The sequence below is a fragment of the Pseudophryne corroboree genome, chromosome 1, assembly GCF_028390025.1.
Source record: "Pseudophryne corroboree isolate aPseCor3 chromosome 1, aPseCor3.hap2, whole genome shotgun sequence".
NCBI classification, from domain to species: domain Eukaryota; kingdom Metazoa; phylum Chordata; class Amphibia; order Anura; family Myobatrachidae; genus Pseudophryne; species Pseudophryne corroboree.
This window is the reverse complement of record NC_086444.1, coordinates 87,233,844-87,255,266: the sequence shown is the minus strand read 5'-3', so window position 1 is coordinate 87,255,266 and position 21,423 is coordinate 87,233,844. Positions and strand designations below refer to the sequence as shown.

At 49.1% G+C, this 21,423-nt stretch overlaps 1 protein-coding gene across 1 annotated transcript in view; it reads right to left on the bottom strand.

Annotated features, from left to right (window-relative positions):
- Positions 1-1,232: 1,232 nt before the first annotated feature.
- The window catches only part of OSMR (oncostatin M receptor), a 176,819-nt gene continuing 156,628 nt past the window's right edge, over positions 1,233-21,423 (bottom strand). The window contains exons 16-18 of the mRNA XM_063961232.1: positions 16,302-16,395; positions 6,100-6,172; positions 1,233-5,298 (exon numbers count right to left, since the gene is read on the bottom strand). Of these exons, the coding sequence (XP_063817302.1) occupies positions 4,759-5,298; positions 6,100-6,172; positions 16,302-16,395 (707 nt within the window). The 3' untranslated portion in view covers positions 1,233-4,758. The remainder of the gene's footprint in view (positions 5,299-6,099; positions 6,173-16,301; positions 16,396-21,423) is intronic.

The following is a 21,423-nucleotide window of genomic DNA, read 5'->3' as shown; positions in this document are numbered from 1 at the left end:
GAAGCACTCATCCTCTCGCTAGAAAACTGCAGTGCCACTCCTAGATGGGCCAGGTGTTTGTGTCGGCCACTTGGGTCGCTTAGCTTAGTCACACAGCTACCTCATTGCGCCTCTTTTTTTTCTTTGCATCATGTGCTGTTTGGGGACAATTTTTTTAATCTGCCATCCTGTCTGACACTGCAGTGCTACTCCTAGATGGGCCAGGTGTTTGTGTCAGCCACTTGGGTCGCTTAGCTTAGTCACACAGCTACCTCATTGCGCCTCTTTTTTTCTTTGCATCATGTGCTATTTGGGGACAATTTTTTTAATCTGCCATCCTGTCTGACACTGCAGTGCCACTCCTAGATGGGCCAGGTGTTTGTGTCGGCCACTTCGGTCACTTAGCTTAGTCACACAGCTACCTCATTGCGTCTCTTTTTTTCTTTGCATCATGTGCTGTTTGGGGACAATTTTTTTAATCTGCCATCCTGTCTGACACTGCAGTGCCACTCCTAGATGGGCCAGGTGTTTGTGTCGGCCACTTGGGTCGCTTAGCTTAGTCACACAGCTACCTCATTGCGCCTCTTTTTTTCTTTGTATCGTGTGCTGTTTGGGGACAATTTTTTTAATCTGCCATCCTGTCTGACACTGCAGTGCCACTCCTAGATGGGCCAGGTGTTTGTGTCGGCCACTTGGGTCGCTTAGCTTAGTCACACAGCTACCTCATTGCGCCTCTTTTTTTCTTTGCATCATGTGCTGTTTGGGGACAATTTTTTTAATCTGCCATCCTGTCTGACACTGCAGTGCCACTCCTAGATGGGCCAGGTGTTTGTGTCGGCCACTTGGGTCACGTAGCTTAGTCATCCAACGACCTTGGTGCAAATTTTAGGACTAAAAATAATATTGTGAGGTGTTCAGAATAGACTGGAAATGAGTGGATATTATGGTTATTGAGGTTAATAATACTGTGGGATCAAAATGACCCCCAAATTCTATGATTTAAGCTGTTTTTGAGGGTTTTTTGTAAAAAAACTCCCGAATCCGACAAAAAAATTTCAGGGAGGTTTTGCCAAAACGCGTCCGAATCCAAAACACGGCCGCGGAGCCGAATCCAAACACAAAACCCGAAAAATGTCCGGTGCACATCACTATTTGTCAGCCCCCCTTTTTTTGTTTTTACAAGTTATTTGCTATATTTCCATTGTAAGATCAAGTTATTAAACAACACATTTTTTAAACAAATTAGAATGATTTATTGTACATGAAAATATAGGACTCTATATGCTACAAAACTGTAAAAAAAAAAAAAAATTAATATGAAATATATATTGATATATGTAGTTTGAGAAATCTCCCAATCTTAAATTATCTTCATTCATCGTAGCATTAAATGAGCACTGGAGTGTAAAGAAACAAAAGTAATTATACCCACCATTCTGCTCATTCTACTTGTATATCCCACCTGTTGTGCTACCACACAATAAAACATGTCTAATATTAAAACATATTAATTCAGTCCGTTCCATCGTTGATGCTGGTAACGGTAGGATATAGAGGCTGGTTTCTGTGGGGTCTATTCATGAAGCAGTGAAAAGTATGGAGAAGTGAGCCAGTGGAGAAGTTGCCCATGACAACCAATCAGCATTGAACTAACATTTATCATTTGCATACTGTGGAATTGTACGAAGCAGCTGATTGGTTGCCATGGGCAACTTCTCCACAGTCTCACTTCTCCACACTTTTCACTGTTTCATGAATAGACCCCTATATCTATATATAATACCTAGATAGATAGGTACATACATACACAACACTGTTATCAGACAGGTTGGCTCATTAATTACAAAGGGTCAGAAAATCTCCCCTATCGTCTTCAGTTGTTACAGGGAGAGGCAGTAGTTCTTTGGTCTGTAGTGTACAGCTATATCCAGATCACTGTCTGTTTGTTCAGCATACTGTATGTAACCCTTCAGAAATGTTCCTTACATTAATATGAATGAGATTGTAACAAAACGTTGATAATCTCAGGCAAGAAGCCGCGGTCATCTCCGTACTGAAGTGTACCAAGGGAGGGTGTGTGACAGGAAAGAGGGGAGAGTCCTAAGGCTCAATCAGATTTTCATCACCCACCTTCATGACTCCTTACCCTTATTATTCCTCACTCCTACTCAATCCATGCATCACACCGTCCCTTTCCACTCTGTTATACATCACCCCACAGCCAATCGTGCAATGGAAGCTGCAGGTAGGTGAGCTGGATTCTGACCCCGCTTCTGATCACATGACAGGGGTAGACTAAAAGCCTATGGCGTTTTTCAGAAAGGGGTAAAACAAACCCCTATCTGTACGAATCCTTGTGTGAGGTAATCAGACAACTGCACCAATCCTCAATGAATCTGGCAAAGGATGGCCGCACTGGACTTAGGGCCTAATTCAGACCTGGTCGCTGCTGTAGCAGCAGCGGTCGCAGGCTGAAACCCAGTGAGCTGTGCGCACACGCAGCAGCCGCAGCACGCATGCATTGCACACACGGTAGGATGCGAAGACATCTCACTGGTGCGACCACCTCTGCCTGACTGACATGACAGCGTTTTCGGTGCACAGTTCCGGACAACGCAGGTGTGTCAGTCCAGACACACCTGCGTTGTCCAGAACCATGCACCGAAAACGCAGTCATGTCAGTCAGGGGCGGGCCGCAGCGTGCGTGTGGCATCACACGCAGCCACTACGGGCAAAAACATGGCGGTTAGACGCCTGCCTTCGCAGCTAGGTTCTGTAGGCAGAGAGCTACTCTTCAGGTGTGAAAGCATCGCCGCTGTGCAATGATTTTGCACGTCTGCGGGGAAGGGGGGAGTAGGGCCTGGCATGTAAGGCGGACTAGCCCTGTGCTGGGTGTCCCCCCGCATGTCAGAGATTATGATTGTAGATGAGCATTTTTCCGCACATCTATGATCAGGTCTGCATTAGGCCCTTAGATGAGTGACTATGAGGTAAAGGTATGAATAAATGAAACCTACCCATAAGTGACTTAGGGGGACATTTACTAAGCAGTGATAAGAGTGGAGAAGTGAGCCAATGGAGTAGTGCCCATGGCAACCAATCAGCACTGAAGTAACATCTATAATTTGCATACTATAAAATGCTACAGAGCTGCTCATTGGTTGATGGGGAAATTTCTCCACTGGCTCACTTCTCCGCTCTTATCACTGCTTAGTAAATGTACCCCTTAGTACCAGGAGGCATGTGTGTGCCAGACATTGCCATTACATGTAAGGAGATTGGGTTCTTGATATAATGCCTTTCTCCTTATAGTGTTTAAAGCAGGTTACATTATTGCAAAGGGTGAGACACCCACAGTGCATGGATGGATGACCGAGATGTCACCTAGCAATGCTGACCTGTCTAACCCATGGACATTACTGCAAAATAACCAACCAGCCGCCACTTGCACCATGTGTAAGGCTCTTAGCACAAGTGGGCATGTTGGAGTTGGATGAGTTGAGCGGGCGAGGATCAGAGCAGGAGGTGGTTATGTATTGTCAGTGACATATGTATATTATGCTCCTGTGTGACCCTGCATATGCCAGATCCCTTAAACCCCTTCTGTGGTGACTTTTTGGAATTTGGTCACACCTCCCAGGGTTGGTTTTTATTTTTTTTTACCTGCTCGTTGCCAGGGGTTTCACGCACTATGTCATGCTTTTTGCCAGGGGTTTTATGCTCTGGGATCCATGTTTGTTGCCACAGGGAATGCTCGTTGCCTTAGGGAATGCTCGTTGCCTAGGGGTAGCTAGGGATGGCCATAGACCATTGATGATTCAAAATCATCAATGGTCTATGACCGATGTCGACTACTTTTACCGATCGATGGGGGAAAACCATATCCCGCCAACGATGGTTCAGTGCTACCGAATTATTATTATTATTTTTTTTCTAAGTGTCAGGGCTCGGAGCTCAGCCCCGCCCCCTGACACCTGCTAAGCCACGCTCCTGGGCTCTGATTGGCCCGCATTTGTACAGTAATGCAGGGATGACCATCGATGGGTAAAACCATCAATGGACCCATTCCAGATGGTTTTACACCATCAAGGTTTTCCATTGATGGTGACCATCGATGGATAACCCACTGATGGCCATCCCTATGGGGTAGCATTTGCCCGAGGGCACTAGCCCACCAGCACTAAAATCCTCTCCCCTCATCCTCCATTGTACTCCGCTCGGCTGACGGAGTTTTGCGGAATGACGCGATTGTGTCATAGTGCAAAAGTCCACCAGCCAAGCGGAGTGCGAGGAGGAGGGAGGGGGAGCAGTGGCATGCCCCAGAAAATTTCCGGCGTAACCAGTCTGCACAGCGCAGCTGGCCCCGGAAATTTTCCGGGCATACCACTGAAGAGGTTAATGGAACTAGATTAAAGTTTACCAGTTGCCTACATTCATTAGATGTAGCTATTTTGTGGGTTGAACCAATATAGCCAAGAATACAGCCTATAAATTCACAAGGAGGAAGCATTGATGTCACTGTTGCATAAGTTCCTAGTTGAATGAAGACGTGGTCGGCTCCCACAATGGCTGACTCCTCTACAACAGGAACATTTAGAGCCCAGAATGCCGCAATGTCTATGTGCTTCTCTTGTCCTTTATGCACTCATTCAAAGCTAGGACGTTACCTAACTGAAGTCTGTATTTAATGCCAAAGTGTGTCTATTCGTCCATGTCCATACATTTATATCTGAGACATCCACATTAATGTACGTTCCATATAAAGTTTGAAGCGTTCCTTTAGGCTACAAGTATGAATGTGGTTGAGTCTACAGAAGTTGGGCTCCTCGGCTCCCTCTCCAAATCGGGAACATTTGTAAAGCATACCTCCACTTCATCGGGGCTTGCCTCCAGATACGTACATCTTGCATGGTTGAAGGCATCTAACCCAGGTGCATCATCCATTGGGCGTGGAGCACTGTCTGCTTGAGGTCTATATCCAGGACTTGTTGAACAATCAAAGGTACAATCAGGTGAGCTGGTGTAATTCTGGTTGAAGAACTCCTGGTACTTCGTTCCAGGAACATCAGATGGTTCATGTGTTGTTTCGTGCAAAGTGTTTGCATTTTCAGCACTACCAGTAACGTAATGTAAATTTACTCCGCACCCGGACTGGTTATTTTTCTGTATACAGGTATAGAGCAAGTCGAGTTGATCGCCACTTGTATTATTGATGCTGTCATAAGTTTTGGTGCACTCTAAATTTTGCTGACTGACAACTTCCACCATCTGGGTAGCACATCCAATGTCTGCTGGTCGGCAGTGTCTGTCTGCTACACCCTGTTAATGGAAAACATGTTAATTGTGAGAGTGAGGAACAGCATTTGGGTGTCAGGGTTATTCCACAAGGGTTCATTCATTCCTGCTCTGTCTGTTGTACATGTATTTAAGCCTGGGTTATTTTCTATCAGGCAATCTGCTTGCGTGTGGATTATTGGGTCCACCAGTGTAAGGGCGTCAGTCAATAGGTCAACCTCATAGTCGACCTGTAAAAGGTAGACACTTGAAAAGGTACATAAGGTCGACACAGTAAAAAAAATATAGAAATTGTTGACAACATGTCGACACACATTTTTTCTGTTTTTTGGGTGTCGGTTTCAACATTAAACCACATGTAACCCCAATCAGTGTACCACTTCACTCGTCACGCTTCGGGCAAGGAGCCTTGCTGCCCTTGGCACAGGTTACTATTCCCAATCGTTGTCCACGTGGATGGTAAAGGATGATAAAGTGTAATTTTTTTTTTAAATCCTGTGTCGACTATTGTTATGTTGACAAATCAACCTTTGTACCTGTCGACCTAATACTGTTCAACCTATCTACCGGATACCAGCTGCTTTAATATCTGTAAACTGAGAGAGAACTGGGCAACAATCAGACTGGTGCCCATGCACAACTAGATTCCGCAGGTTGTTAGCAGAGCCAAATGACGCTCTTGTGTTTTATAAGAGGGAGACGGGAATTTCACTAGGGCATAGGCTGGCATCTTGTAGTTGATGCCAGCTACATTCCTCCCAAACAGGGTGGCAGAGAAAGCCCATCCCAGCACAAACATTAACATGCATATTTACTAAGATTTACCTTGGGTGCAGGGAAGGAGAGGATCTTACTCTTGTTTGGGTCTGGAATATCAGGATAACACATTTCCTTTAACCTAGAAAAAAAATGTTGTTGTTTTTTTTTAAATATAGCTACACAGATCTGGATGTCATTACTGCATAAATGGCTATTAAAAGGTTTTCCTATGTACTGTACGTATTATATCAGTTCCATCCATTACAGGAATCATTAATGTTGTTATACCAGTAAGTTGTTGTACAAACATGTCTGCCACCACCACATGGCTATACTCAGTCTCGCTGTATGAGCTGTACACAGTGGCTCCATGTGGTATGTGCTACACATGTTCCAGGGTGTCAGAGAGAATTGCACTCAGACACATGTACATCCCATGATACTCATGTAGCCTTAGGCTAGGCTTACAGTGTGAGCAGGGTCACCATGAAAGGTCCATGCTCTGGTACTTTAAAAGGGGCATGGCTGCATCCGTCATGCATATCTGATGCCATGGAGGGGTATAGACACATTTAATTTAGGGCATGACTATGCAAACTTGTGTGGCTTAAAAACATGACTTGTCATTCAAACATAAGATCCAAACAATACATTGGTTGTATAACCTATACAAATACTGCCCGTTTCTTAAGAGTTATATAGGAAACTCTCCCATATGAGTTAAATTATATCACAAAGGAATGTTAAAAGTTTAAGTTAAATGTGAAGTATTAGCATTACACAGTCAGGTTTTATTTATGCAGACCCCATAGACAATATAAATAATGTGGGTTTTAAACTAATTGCTTAAAGAAGAATTCACAAAAAACGTAAAACTTTTGGGAGATAAATGATGGAGTTCTACTACAATTTAGCCTGGAATATGGCAATTCTGCAGATGAGTGTTATACATACAAGGGCAGATGCAGGATTTCTAGAGGGGGGTTCCAAATGCAACCCGCTATCTGCTGCTGTGAGGAACATTGGAGCAAGTGCGGGAGTCTGGGGGAGCGGTAGAAGAACCTAGTGCCAACCCTAGACATACAGTATATGTACACATTGGTCTTTTTATACACTTGACAGTGTATGGAATACAGTATTAATACGTAACACTATATATGGTCAATAGTATAGGCTATATCAAACATATTTAACCACTTAACTGATGTTTTTCCCCCCCCAAAAAAACGCTCAGAAATTGTCGTTTTTTAAATGAGTGAATTATGTGAAGAACATGAATTTAACCTTATCCAAAATGATTTTAGAAAAAAAAAAAAAAAAAGCAATTTTTTTTTAAAAAAGTCAAAATATTTTTTCTCAAACATCGGAACATCGGTTGGGAAGACCGGGAACATCGTGACCATCACAACGTTACTTTTTACAACCTAGACAACTGCCAGGTACACATGGAGGTGCTGGTTTACACTTTCCCAGTGGCTGCAATTGTCTGCAGCCGCTGGGTGGGGTTTCCTGCCGTGCTGACCGATCAGCAGTGATCGGCAGCACGGCAATACTAGGGGGGAAGGCGGGGCGGTGCAGGGAGGCAGATTCCGGTCCCTCTGAGAGCAGCAGCGGGGGGAAGTTTCCCTTCCCTGCAGCTGCTAACACTGTTTATCTGACTGGTCCAATCCTGTGCGAACATGTCAGACAAAGCACTTGCTGGTATGGTCGCATCTGATGCAGCCATGCCAGGCAAGTGGTTAACTAATATAAATAACATAAGTGGTCAGGAACAGGCTAACCATCCCATAATGAATAAATAATACTTAAACGTAATATAACCAGTAGGAGATAGAACTGCACTTTATTAGCACATATTCTCCCACCTCATGGTATGGCACCTGTCTCTATTTCTTTTCAGCTACTTTCTTGTAGAACTCACTGATTGAGCGCTGAGATGCACACATACAGCAGACTTGGCAGAATAAGCTGCTACACTGGATATGTGCGGTAGCTGTGCTCTGCCCTTTAAACTGCATGTTGTAACAGTAGCTCTAGTAATAGTATTACATACTATTGCTATTGTGGTCAAAATTTGAGTCGCTGGCCAAACAGAGGGGGGTTTCCAGGCAACCGGAAAATCCCCCAGCGTTTGCCTCTGAAATAACACTGTTACTATCCCGTGCCTAAATTTCAAAGATTTCAGTATCATCAGTGCCTACTCCCAGTGCATTCCCCAGCCATAAGAATAGAAAGTTCAAGGGAGAGGGGCATTGACAACTCCAGTGTGTGCCTATGAGGGAGCTGTGGGAGGCTGTGTCCTTGGAGCTTCCAGATTGTATTTAGCCATTCCGAATACTCATTGGCTGAGACACCTGCCTCAGCTTGTCCCATTAGAAGCCCCCCCCCCCCCCCTCCCCCTCCTCCAATTTGATATGTACAAAGCGTAAAGACTAACAACTTGGATCATGGTTAATGTTGGTCTATGGAGAGAGTATTGACTGCATAGGAGAGGAAAGAGTTAAACATCTGGGGAGGGGTGGACCTACAGACCCTCCAACATGAGCCGCCCCACTAGGTACAAAATGCTCTGTTCCTGGACTTCCCTCTTAATTTATGATTTCCATCACCTGTGTTGAACTAGTTAAATGATAAGAAAGCTGTTTCTTCACAGGTGATGGCAATAATAAATGAAGAGGGAAGTCCAGAAACAGAGCATTTTGTACCTAGTGGGGCGGGTCATGTTGGAGGGTGTGGACCTAGCTGTGAGGAAAGTACAGCCTTCTTTAGGGGGAGGGTTTGCTATATATAGGGAAGGAGAGGCCATCTTAAGTCTCTTGGTGATTTGCTTTGGGGTAAGTGCTGCTTTGCAGAATCCCCCCATTTTCTTTTTCGGATTTATACATTTCAGTGTTTTGTCAGCTAGTCATGGGCAAAGTGATTCACTGAACTGAGCTGAGACACATGACTCAGTTCAGTGAAGTGTCTGGAGTCAGTGTCTCGGCACATGAGTCATGACTCATCTGTAGTGGAATGTGTTGCAGAGACTGCACATGAATCAGTGAGTTGCCAGTGCTGGAGGATCAGTGCTGGACTCATGGAGTTATTCAGCTGCAGTGATTGTACAGTGTATCTGGGGGAGGCAGCTGCTTATGCCCTGATTGTTAATAATATGTTAACATAGATTTACTGTTATGTTGATATATTATTAATAACCACTTATTGCATACTAGTTATAGAATATGACATTACTTTTGGCTGAGGAGAGAAAGCTTAACAGCCATGAAACACATCATTCATTCTGTAACTAAACCAAATAAAAACGTTTTTTTTTTTTTTTTTATCTTGCATACTTTGCTAATTGGATGATTTTAGGTGGCCTTGGATTTATTATATTATCCACTATCTAGCCTCCAGGGAGTTTGCCACCCACAATCACACTGAGCAGGATCAGTGAGCACTGAGCCGAGAGCCCTGTACCACAGGGGCTCCACCTCCTGCTGCATGATTCAGGTTCATTCACTGAGTCACTGAGTCTACACAGTGTACAACTGTCTCACTCACTGGCAGACTCAGGATGAATCATGATTCATGACATGGATCAGGCACAGCAGCACAGCACTCACTGACTGGTGAGTCGTGACTGCTCCCTCCCCCCTCCCACTGGGTGTCACCTGGTATAGCCTCTGGCCAATCACAGCTAAAGACAGCAGAACACACTGACTGAAGGACACAGGACACAGAGTTTCCTCCCTCTGTCTGAGAGAAGCTGCTGCTGTCTCGACTCATGAAACAGTGAGTGACTCGAGTCATTCACACTTCCTGATGATTCGAGTCACTGTGTTGAGACAGAGAGTCAGTAGCCATCTCTATTGTCAGCTCCCTGCATTTAGGTCACACATCAGTGCTCTGGCTGCCACTCGCCCACGTTACCGCTCATCGGGCGGTGGGGGCTGGTTCCGGGGGCGAACTGGCTGGCCCTGGGGACGGCGTCCCGTCTCCTAGGGCCTCCTCGAGGGATCTGGCGGAAGCCGGGCCGGATGTGACTGGCGGGAGCGGCCGACGAGGAGGATCAGAGAGGGAGTCAGGCCGCCCGGAGGTGGGCGGGCAGCAGCCCTTGCCTCCGGGCATGGCCGGGGAAGCCCCAGTGCCGGGTGCCCGCGGGAGCGCGCCGCGCCAGGCGCTCATCCAGGGACCGGAGACTGAGTTCGATGCCCAGCTCTTCCCCCTTGCCGGGGCCGGCTAGTGGTTCCAGGCGGGGGGAGGGCACTGGGCGGGGGACGGTGGCCAGCCGAGCGAGGCCTGTCGCAGGGCCTCGCACGGCGTCATCCCCAAACGCTTCGGCTGAGAGAGCACGGACCGGAAGCGGTGGGACGCGCGCGCCCACGCGCGGCTCCGGCGGCGCCGCTCGCGCACGTGTGCGCGCAGCGGCGCCGCTTTCCTCCTTGTCTCCTCAGCCCTCTCCCCCGCAGCCGGAACACGGTGTGGAGCGGGGAGGGAGGGGGAGAGGCAGTGATCAACCAGGTTAAGCTAATGGAGCTCTTAATGCAGGAGCCCAGACAAGAGGCCTTGTGGTGACAGAGAGCAGTGGGGCGCGCGCCCGAGGTGCGCGCGCGCCCACGCTCGCCTCTGGCGCCGCTAGCCGCGCACGTGTGTGCGCAGCAGCGCCGCCGGCCCTGCTGTCTCCCCTGCTATCTCCCAGGCAGCCGGAGTCCGGCGGGAGCCGGGGGGAGAGGGGAGACAGGGCAATTATGATCACTGGCAGGGCAGTGCGATACCAAGGAGAAGGGGTGCGGCAGCAAGAGGTCACCGGGTGCGCGAGCCCGTGTCCACTGAAAGCGGAGCAGTGCGCGCGCGCTCTGCTGCGCCGCGGGGTTCCCGGTCTTTTTAGATCACTCCCCCAGGGCCGGAATCTAGCGGCCTGCGGGGGAGGAGGGGGGACAGGGAATGGGTTAGTGGCCGCGGGGCTGCTGCACGCGCCGCAGGAGCTCGCGGCGGTCCCACCCCCCCCCCTCTGCGGCATCGGATAGTTCCGATACACGGGAAGAGGGGACAAATTCGGAGGCGAGGGCAGTGCGGGCGTCGACAGCGGTGCCTCCGCTTTCCCGCAAGGGCAGCGTGCGTCGGATGCCCGGCACACGCATGTCGGGCAACGAGTGCGTGGTCGCACGCGGGCCCCGGCGAAGGACCCAGGACCGCGTTTTGGGGCAGTCACGACCCCTCCGGAGCGCTGGCTCGGCCCTGGCCACAGCGGTGAAGGTGTTAGGGCCGCTAGCCGCAGCTGCCTCCCCTAGAACGGCTGTTCGTTCCGGCGGGCTGCGGGCTATGGCGGCGCAGCGGGTGGCACGCGCCTGCCGTGAGCTCGGGACGGTCGCCGCAGAATTACAACAGGGTCCAGGGCAGGACGCGGGGGAGCTCACGGCCGCAACGCCCCCAGCACTGAGGCCGCGGCATGTGCCGCGAGTGCTGGAGGGGTCCTCCGCTTCTTCCTCTTTTTCAAGGGAGCTCGGGGATGAGGCGATGGCAGATTTCGAGGAGGAAGGCAACGATTTGGACGCGCCGGAAGATTCCATGTCGGGGCAGTCGGCGGCATCAGGTAAGGTGGTGCAGTCGGTATTCGGGTTCCTCCACGAGCTCTAGTTCGCGTAGTTCTTCCTCTTCCTCATCTTCAATGTAGTCACAGGCGTCCGAAGTCAGTAGCACAACTAGGGCAAAGAAGCGGGCATAAATTCGCCAAGAGGGCAGCGGAACAGGCGCAAGCGGCTTAGCGAGGAAGCGCGTAGGGCCAAGAAGCTCGCAATTTGCCCGGTGTCGTGCGATTCGTCTATACTGCTGTACTGCGGGGGCTGCGAGATAGCTGCCGCAAGAAGATTTGGAGGGGGGACTTCGTGGACGTGTTCGTATTGACGAAGGTCGCGAAGAAAGAGTATAAGGTGGCGGCGCAAAGAAGGGCATCGGGGCTGAGGCATTCCGTACCTTCGATAATTGCCTGGCCGGGTTCTGGGTCTTCGCGGCATCTTACCTGGAGGACAGGCCGGCAGAGCACACGAATATAATTAGGTACCTGCATCTCGTACATGACATGCAGCGCACGTCTTCGGGATCGGAGTGGCGCAGGTACGATCAGGAATTCAGGGAACAACAGGAAGGTTTGCAGGTCATGGACTTCGGGTTCAAGGACGTTGAGGTTGGGCTCAAGGTCACCCGGGCTTCGCTACAGGCGGAGGAGCCCCGGAAGCCGGGGGCGGACGGGCACCACGCAGGGTCGTCCTCCCAGTGGTTCGGCGCGGACGGCGGATTGGCCAAGTCAGGTAGGTCGGCAGTCCGCGCAGGGGGGCGTGCCACCACAAAAGGAAAATGTTTCACGTTTAACAACGCGGCGTGTTCCTTCGGGGGATGACTTGGTCATCTCTCCAGTGGGGGTGGTTCCTAAGAAGGCTCCAGGCGCCTTCCGGCTCATTTGAGTTCGCTTTTAGGTGTGTACTGCCGGAAGCTGTGAAGGGCGACTGCGGGGTGTGCCAGAACGCACCATTTCGTGCGTTTGTCCTCAGATTAAGAGGGATTTGGCAATATGGGCCTCGTTCCTCGAGGACTTCAACGGGGTGTGTATATGGCAGGCCCCAATGGCGGACAGCGCTAGGTTGCAGCTGTTCACCGACGCAGCGGGCGCCTCTGGATTCGGTTGCCATCTGGAGGGATCTTGGTGCGCGGCCTCGTGGCCGGCAGAATGGCATCGCGGGGGTTTCACGAAGGACCTTTTGCTTCTGGAGTTTTTCCCATTATGGTGGCGTTGGAGGTCTGGGGCGATCGGCTGGCTAATCGCAGCATTTTGTTTAGATGCGATTATCTGGGCGTGGTGCATGCGATTAATAACCAGAGGGCAAAGTCGTTGGTGGTTATGCGGGTGCTAGGGCAATTGCTTTTGACATGCTTGCGTAGGAACCTGTGGTTCCGCGCGCAACATGTGCCCGGTTTGGAGAATGGGATTGTCGACGCTTTGTCGCGAGGACAGTGGGAGAGGTGTTGATTGTTGGCACCTGAGGCCAACGAGCAAGGTTTTCATTGTCCCGGTTAGGTTTGGCAGGTGATCGGGCCGGACTGGAGGGTCTAGCGTTGCGGTCAGTAGCGCCAGCCACGCTCAAGGCTTACGAACAAGCTTGGAGTGAATGGGAGGAGTTTGTCCAAGGGCGTCAGCATCAAGGTAAGAGTAGGCATCGGCTGATGCTTTCTTTTATGTGGCAGCTTTACGTCTCCGGTAGGTCACGAGCAGTGGTATCGCGGTATTTGGCAGGCATCTCATTTTTCTGCAAGCTGCGAGGCGTCCCTGACGTAACGAAAAGCGAGGTTCTGCGGAAGGCAATGAAAGGGTGGGCGCGAGTTGCGCCGTCGCCACCGGATAGGAGGCGGCCCATCGATGCGGCTTTGTTGCTAGCCGTCATCGAGGCGGTAGGGCGAGTCGCGTCGTCCAGGTTTGAGACGCTTTTGTTTAGTTTGGCGTTCTCAATGGCTTACCACGGGGCCTTTCGAGTTTCTGAGTTGGTAGCGCCTTCCAAGAGAGCAGATTCGCGCATGCTGGTCGGGGACGTGGTAGTGGGTGAGAGGTCCTTGCTGTGCAGGTTGCGACGCTCCAAGACGGATCAAGTGGGGAGAGGGCGCTGGGTTACAATGGTTCCAGCGCTAGAGGAGAGCGTTTGCCCAGTTGGCTGGCAAGGCAATATGTGGTGGTGCGACCCGTTAAGGAGGGGTCTTGGCTGTTGCATTATGATGGGCTGCCAGTCACGAAATACCAGTTTCGTTGGATGCTGAGTCGTTGTTTGGCGGGCTTGGGCCTCCCACCCACTGCTTTCGGTACCCATTCCTTTCGCATAGGCGCAGCGACGTCGGCTGCTGCGGCGGGTTGCTCCAGAACTGAAATCCAAGCGGTGGGGCGATGGAAGTCGTCAAGTTACAGACGATATATTCGCCCCGTCACATGAGAGGTCGGTTTGCGCTTGGGGCTTTGTTTAAATGGCAATGTATTACGTTGTTCCAGTTCTGTGATTTTATGGTGTTGTGCGTCTGTTGGTGTTCCCCCTTTTTTTTATCCTACTCAGGGATTAGCTACTCGCCGTTGCTGGCATGAGTCGGCAGCGGGGGTCTGGAGTTATTTGCGATTTTTTGCCTGACTTGACGGACTGAATTCTAATCTATAATTCGGCTAATTTGGTCTAATCAGAGTCCCTCAGCAGGTCTTTACGTTTCACCTCCAGCTGAGTTATTACATGTGTTTCCCATTTTATACCCCCCCCCCCTTTTTTTATTTCGTTTGTTTTATTTGATCCTTCCCCTTTGTGTCTTTAATTGCGCTTTAAATTGGCAACGGAACATGGTGCAGTCGGCTAGGCCGTGACTGCTGCAATGGCGAGATCTAAAGTTTTCTTTTTTGGCAGATCCTTCAGTATAAACAATTAATAAGCCTCTTAGTAATCAATTCTACCCCTCTTTTTCCCTTCAGGATGGTTCGGAGACTATTTGCCCATTTGGGTGGTTGGCCACTCTTACATTTACTGGGCGGCCAGGTTTGTGGCCTCGGAAGGGTCTCAGGCATTGCTAGGAACACAGGGTGTCAGATGGCTTGGCTGGCGAGGAATGATGTGGGGTGAGCTGAGGAGTAGGTTAGTGAGTCAGGCCAGCAAGCATGGAGTCCCTAGGGTTTTGGTTGTCCATCTAGGTGGCAACGACCTGGGGAAGAGGACATCCTTGGATCTGCGGTGGGCCATGATACAGGATCTGGCAAGTGTGACCGCGGCATGGACCAATTGTGTGTTGGTTTTTTCCATGATGGTGCCAAGATTGTGTTGGAGGGGTGTGGCGGATGGTCGCCAGATTGATGAGGCCCGGAAAAAGGTGAACGGAGCGGTGGCAAAGTGGGTGCTGTCCCACGGTGGGAGGGTGGTTCGCCACCCGAGGATACGGTTCAGAGACAGCCACCTTTTCCGGCGCGATGGAGTACATCTATCCAATGAGGGGATGATGTTTTTTCTGGAGGATCTAGGTTTCGCTTTGCAGGAGTTAGGGTAGGTTTATGGTGGCGGTGCGAAAGACTTTGGGGATGAGTCTTTCGCTGTTGGCGGAAAAGAACGGCAGTTTTGTATTGTAGGGAAAACTGTAGTGTTTTTACAGTTTGTTGTGGTTTAGGTGCACTCACCTCCATCGACTTATGGCCGCTTGACCACCCGTCCGGGAAGGCAGCGGCAGGGCACCCAGGAGCGGTGGGTAGTCACTGTGGGGGTTGAGTTGTCACCTATTACCGGTTTATAGTAAGTTTTAGTAAATTTATAGGGTTAGTTATTTAAAGTTAATTCAGATTAATTGAGCCGTTCTTTTGGGCCGCCACCATATGCCAGCTGGAGCGGCATATTAAATTAATTTCTTTATTACAGGTTTCCTAATGGATAGGGACAAATAAATAGCTAGCAATTTTCTGCCAAAATTCAAGTCTCAGTGTCGTTATTTCTGGTTCTAGGTTATGAATGCTTTACTTTCAAAGAAAGGGGTCCACCAAATATCACTAAGATGTTTAGGAGAGAGTATTGACTGCATAGGAGAGGAAAGAGTTAAACATCTGGGGAGGGGTGGACCTAGCTGTGAGGAAAGTACAGCCTTCTTTAGGGGGAGGGTTTGCTATATATAGGGAAGGAGAGGCCATCTTAAGTCTCTTGGTGATTTGCTTTCCCACCCTCCCGCCCTGGTATTAAGAATTTGTGGCACGTGGGCTTTGGCTTTAAGTTGTTGGCTGTTTTCGTTGGCTATTTATTGGCGGAAAAGAACGGCAGTTTTGTATTGTAGGGAAAACTGTAGTGTTTTTACAGTTTGTTGTGGTTTAGGTGCACTCACCTCCATCGACTTATGGCCGCTTGACCACCCGTCCGGGAGGGCAGCGGCAGGGCACCCAGGAGCGGTGGGTAGTCACTGTGGGGGTTGAGTTGTCACCTATTACCGGTTTATAGTAAGTTTTAGTAAATTTATAGGGTTAGTTATTTAAAGTTAATTCAGATTAATTGAGCCGTTCTTTTGGGCCGCCACCATATGCCAGCTGGAGCGGCATATTAAATTAATTTCTTTATTACAGGTTTCCTAATGGATAGGGACAAATAAATAGCTAGCAATTTTCTGCCAAAATTCAAGTCTCAGTGTCGTTATTTCTGGTTCTAGGTTATGAATGCTTTACTTTCAAAGAAAGGGGTCCACCAAATATCACTAAGATGTTTATACATTTCTATGATATACTGAGCTTGCAAAACACTCACCAAGCCCTCTTCCAGCATCCTACGGAGATTAGTGCTAGTGCCAGCAGTGCAACTGTAAGAACCGGCAGTAGGATTGGAAGGATCACTGCTCCCGCTAAAAAGAGAGACAATGGTTACTAAACACCCAAACTGAGGCACCTATGACAGTGGCCGGGGCATGATTTGCAGCAGATGGCGCCCAGCAGTGCATAATAGAGTTATGGCATAGCCAGTACCCCCTCATTCGCTGTTACTATTAGGAAAAGAAAATGGTGCAAAGAAACAAATCTTAAAAATAAATAAATAAAACCTACGTATGATCATCTCTATGCTGCCCCCAGAGCGCCATTGTTGTTTCCTAAATGGCAGCTCAGATGGGGACTGACTTGTCTATGGGATTCAAAACTATGGGAAAGTATCCTTGTTACTCCCATGACTGTAAAAACTATATTTGCTTTGAGCTCAACTGAAGGCCCACCCAGGACTCCTTTATAATGGAGCTTGGATGTGGGATGAATGGCAGTGTGGATCCAAACTGTGCTAGTTTACATGATCTAGACCAGAGGCGGGCTGCCCCGGGGAGCAGGGTGCCATGTGCGGGGTGCCATGCTACTGCCAAGGGTCACGGGCTGGCCGCCAACTTCCACTACACCAGCGGTTGCCAACCCGCGGCTCTTTCTATCTCCGCATGCGGCTCGTAGGCTCCCGCGGCGCCTCCCGCTGCCCTAGTCTACAGTGCCCTGCGCCGGCCCGTCAGCCAATCAGAGCTCGTGGACCGGCAGCCAATCAGGAGTCTTAGCTGCCGGTCCGAGAACTCTGATTGGCTCACGGACCGGCGCCTAATTAGAGAGAATCAGACTGAGAGTGGAGACTGAGGGGCAGGAGAGGCGCAGCTGCGCTCTCCTCCCCTCACAAGCAGTAGACTGAGCAGAACAGCAGTGCGGCGGTGAGCAGCACTTGGGGGGGCGCAGTGTGGGGACGTGTATTTTACACTGGGGGGCATATCTGGCACTGGGGGGATGTGTATCTGGCACTGGGGGCATATCTGGCACTGGGGAGATGTGTTTCTGGCACTGGAGGGTATATCTGGCACTGGGGGGACATGTGTTTCTGGCACTGGGGGCATATCTGGCACTGGGGGGATGTGTAGCTGACAGTGGGGGCATATCTGGTACTGGGGGCATATGTGGCCCTGGGGGACATGTGTATCGGGCACTGTGGGCATATCTGGCACTGGGGGGAATGTGTATCTGGCACTGGGGGGACATGTGTATCTGGCACTGGTGGGACATGTGTTTCTGGCACTGGGGGGACGTGTATCTGGCGCTGGGGACATATCTGGCACTGGTGGGACATGTATTTCTGGCACTGGGGGGACGTGTATCTGGCACTGGGGGCATATCTGGCACTGGGGGCATATCCCCCGCTCATATCTCCAAGATTTTTCACGTGCTTCTCCCTATCTCTGGAATTCTCTACCTCTCCCCCTCAGACTCTCCACCTCTCTACAAAACCCTTAAGACCCACTTCTTTACCAAACCCAGCCAAATCTCATCCTAACCTTCTGTTCCACGCTCCCTATGTACCCTATCTGTGTCACCCCTGTCTGTCTACCCCTCCCCTTAGAATGTAAGCTCTCACGAGTACGGCCCTCTTCCCTCATGTGCTTATCCTTTTCTTACTTAAATAATCCTCAACTGCCCAAATCACGCAGTTTTTTGGCCACCATGGTACTTATCTCTATGCCGTTTACTGGTGTAGTTATGCTTAGGGGGGGACATGTGTATCTTACACTGGGTGCATATCTGGCACTGGGAGATGTGTATCTGGCAGTGGGGCATATCTGGCACTGGGAGATGTGTATCTGGCAGTGTTGCATATCTGGCACTATGGAGACATATATGTATCTGGAACTGTGGGGGCATATATGTATCTGGCACTGTGGAGGAATATATGTATCTGGCACTGTGGAGGAATATATGTATCTGGCACTGTGGAGGAATATATGTATCTGGCACTCTGGAGACATATATGTATCTGGCACTCTGGAGACATATATGTATCTGGCACTCTGGAGACATATATGTATCTGGCACTCTGGAGACATATATGTATCTGGCACTCTGGAGACATATATGTATCTGGCACTCTGGAGACATATATGTATCTGGCACTCTGGAGACATATGTATCTGGCAATGTGGGGGCATATATGTATCTGGCTCTGTGGAAGAATATATGTATCTGGCACTGTGGAGGAATATATGTATCTGGCACTCTGGAGACATATATGTATCTGGCACTCTGGAGACATATATGTATCTGGCACTCTGGAGACATATATGTATCTGGCACTCTGGAGACATATGTATCTGGCAATGTGGAGGCATATATGTATCTGGCTCTGTGGAAGAATATATGTATCTGGCACTGTGGAGGAATATATGTATCTGGCACTGTGGGGACATATATGTATCCAGCACTGTGGGGGCAGCAATGGCGGCGGAGGCCGCAACTGACAGGAGATGCTATACAGAGCCGACCAAGTGCTGAGAGTACGGTAATGGCGGCGGAGGCCGCAATGAGTTAGAAACGCCATTCCATTTAAGAGTTCCTTGTGACAGCACCTGCAGCCTGGTAGAGAGGAAATATGGAGTAAGGACATCTAAAAACATGATTGAGACCCGGCCCTAGAATGCTGAGCCAGTCTCAGAAGACACCTGAAAGGTAAAAAATAATGTCCAGTAGTCCGCATCGTGACAGCACCCCCCATTTAGGAGTGGCCCCAGGACACTTCTTTGGGTTCAGAGGAAACTTGGAATGAAAATTCCGAACCAATGTAGGAGCATGGACATCGGAAGCATTGGTCCAGGAGCGTTCCTCAGGGCCATAGCCCTTCCAATCGATCAGGTATTGAAGTTGACCATATCGGAAGCGTGAATCCAGAATCTTGGCGACTTCATACTCAACACCACGTTGAGTCTGGACTTTGGGAGCCGAAGGAAGTGCAGAATGGAACCGATTCAGGATCAGTGGTTTCAGAAGGGAAACATGAAATGTCCTGGGAATTTTTAAAAATGGAGGAATCTGAAGTTTGAAGACTACTGGGTTGATGACTTGTTCAATTCAAAAAGGACCAATATATCGAGGAGCAAATTTCATGCTTGGAACTCTTAACCTCAGATTCTTCGTAGATAGCCAAACACGATCACCCACTTTAAGGGCAGGAATTGCCCTATGCTTCCTATCTGCAAACTTCTTATATCTAAAAGATGCTTTGAGTAGAGCCGGTCGAACGTTCTTCCAGTTATTTGGAAACTGACGAAGAGTAATATCAGCTGCTGGCATTGAAGTTGCTGGAAGCGGTTAAAATTCTGGAACTTTAGGGTGAAATCCATAGTTAGTGAAGAATGGCGTAGAAGAAGATGACGAGTGGTATTGGTTGTTATGACACAACTCGGCCAAAGGGAGAAGTTGAACCCAGTCATCTTGGGATAAGGATACATAAATTCGTAGGAAGGCCTCCAAGTCCTGATTCACCCTCTCTGTTTGACCATTAGTTTGGGGGTGATAAGCTGTGGAGAATTTTAATTTGACTTGGGAGGGCCAGACATAAAGTTCGCCAAAACTTGGCTACGAACTGTACTCCTCTGTCAAAAATTATCTCCTCAGGGAGGCCATGTAATCTGAAGATCCTTGGATAAATACTTGAGCCAACTTGGAAGCTGACGGAAGACCGGTGAGGGGAAGGAAATGAGCCATCTTGGTGAACCGGTCAACTACCACCCAGATGGTATTAAACTTGTTGCACATAGAGAGATCCGTAATGAAGTCCATTGACAGATGGGTCCACAAACGATGAGGAACAGCTAGAGGAACCAGTTGCCCAGCAGGTGACTGGCGAGGTACTTTGTGTTGGGCACATTTTGGGCAGGAAGCAATAAACTCTGTAACATCTTTTTTCAGGGTCGGCCACCAGTATGATCTGGAGATGAATTCAAGGGTTTTCTGGATGCCCGTATGTCCGGTAAAATGGGAAGCATGTGCCCAATGCATGAGCTTCTTCCTTAGAGCCGGCTTTACAAAACCTTTCCCTGACGGAGGCATAGAGTCCATCCTTACCGTGGAGAACACCACTGGATTGATAATAGGATGCTTGTCCATAGACTCAGACTCATTTTCTTGCTCCCAGGAGCGGGAAAGGGCATCAGCTTTGCGATTCTGTGACCCTGGACAGGACTGGAGTTTAAAGTCGAACCTAGAAAAAAAAAGTGCCCATCTGGCTTGACAGGGGTTGAGACATTGTGCACTGTTCAAATACAGGAGATTTTTGTGGTCTGTAAGAATCGTGATGGTATGGGAAGCGCCTACTAGCAAATACCTCCACTCTTCCAGAGCGAGCTTGATATCCAACAACTCTTGATCGCCAATGGCGAAATTGCGTTCAGCAGGGGAAAACTTCTGAGAGAAGAAGCCGCAAGGATGCAGATGACCATCTTTGGCTCTTTGTGACAGGATCGCGCCCACTCCAACGGAAGAGGCATCCACCTCAAGAGTGAACGGCAAGTTGGTATCTGGCTGTTTCAACACTGGAGCTGAGGTGAATCTTTGCTTTAACAAATGGAAAGCTTGCACGGCTTCTTTGGACCACTTGGAGGGATTAGCTCCCTTCTTAGTAAAGGCAGTAATAGGCGCCACAATGGTGGAAAAGTCTTGAATAAATTTTCTGTAATAGTTGTTGAATCCTAAAAATCTCTGGACACCCTTGAGTGTTGTAGGTATTGGCCAATCCTGAATAGCTTGGAGTTTCTCAGGATCCATCTCTAGTCTGGAACCGGATACAATATAGCCTAGAAACGGGATTGATGTGACTTCAAAGATGCATTTTTCCAACTTGCAATAAAGATGATTGGCACGAAGACTGGACAGGACTTCCTTCACCCAAAAACGATGTTCCTCCAGATCATTGGCAAAGATAAGGATGTCATCGAGGTATACTATGACATGACGATAGAGGATATCTCTAAAGATCTCATTCACGAAATGTTGGAAAACAGCTGGAGCGTTACTAAGTCTGAAAGGCATGACAAGGTACTCATAATGTCCATCATGGGTGTTAAATGCGGTCTTCCACTCGTCACCCT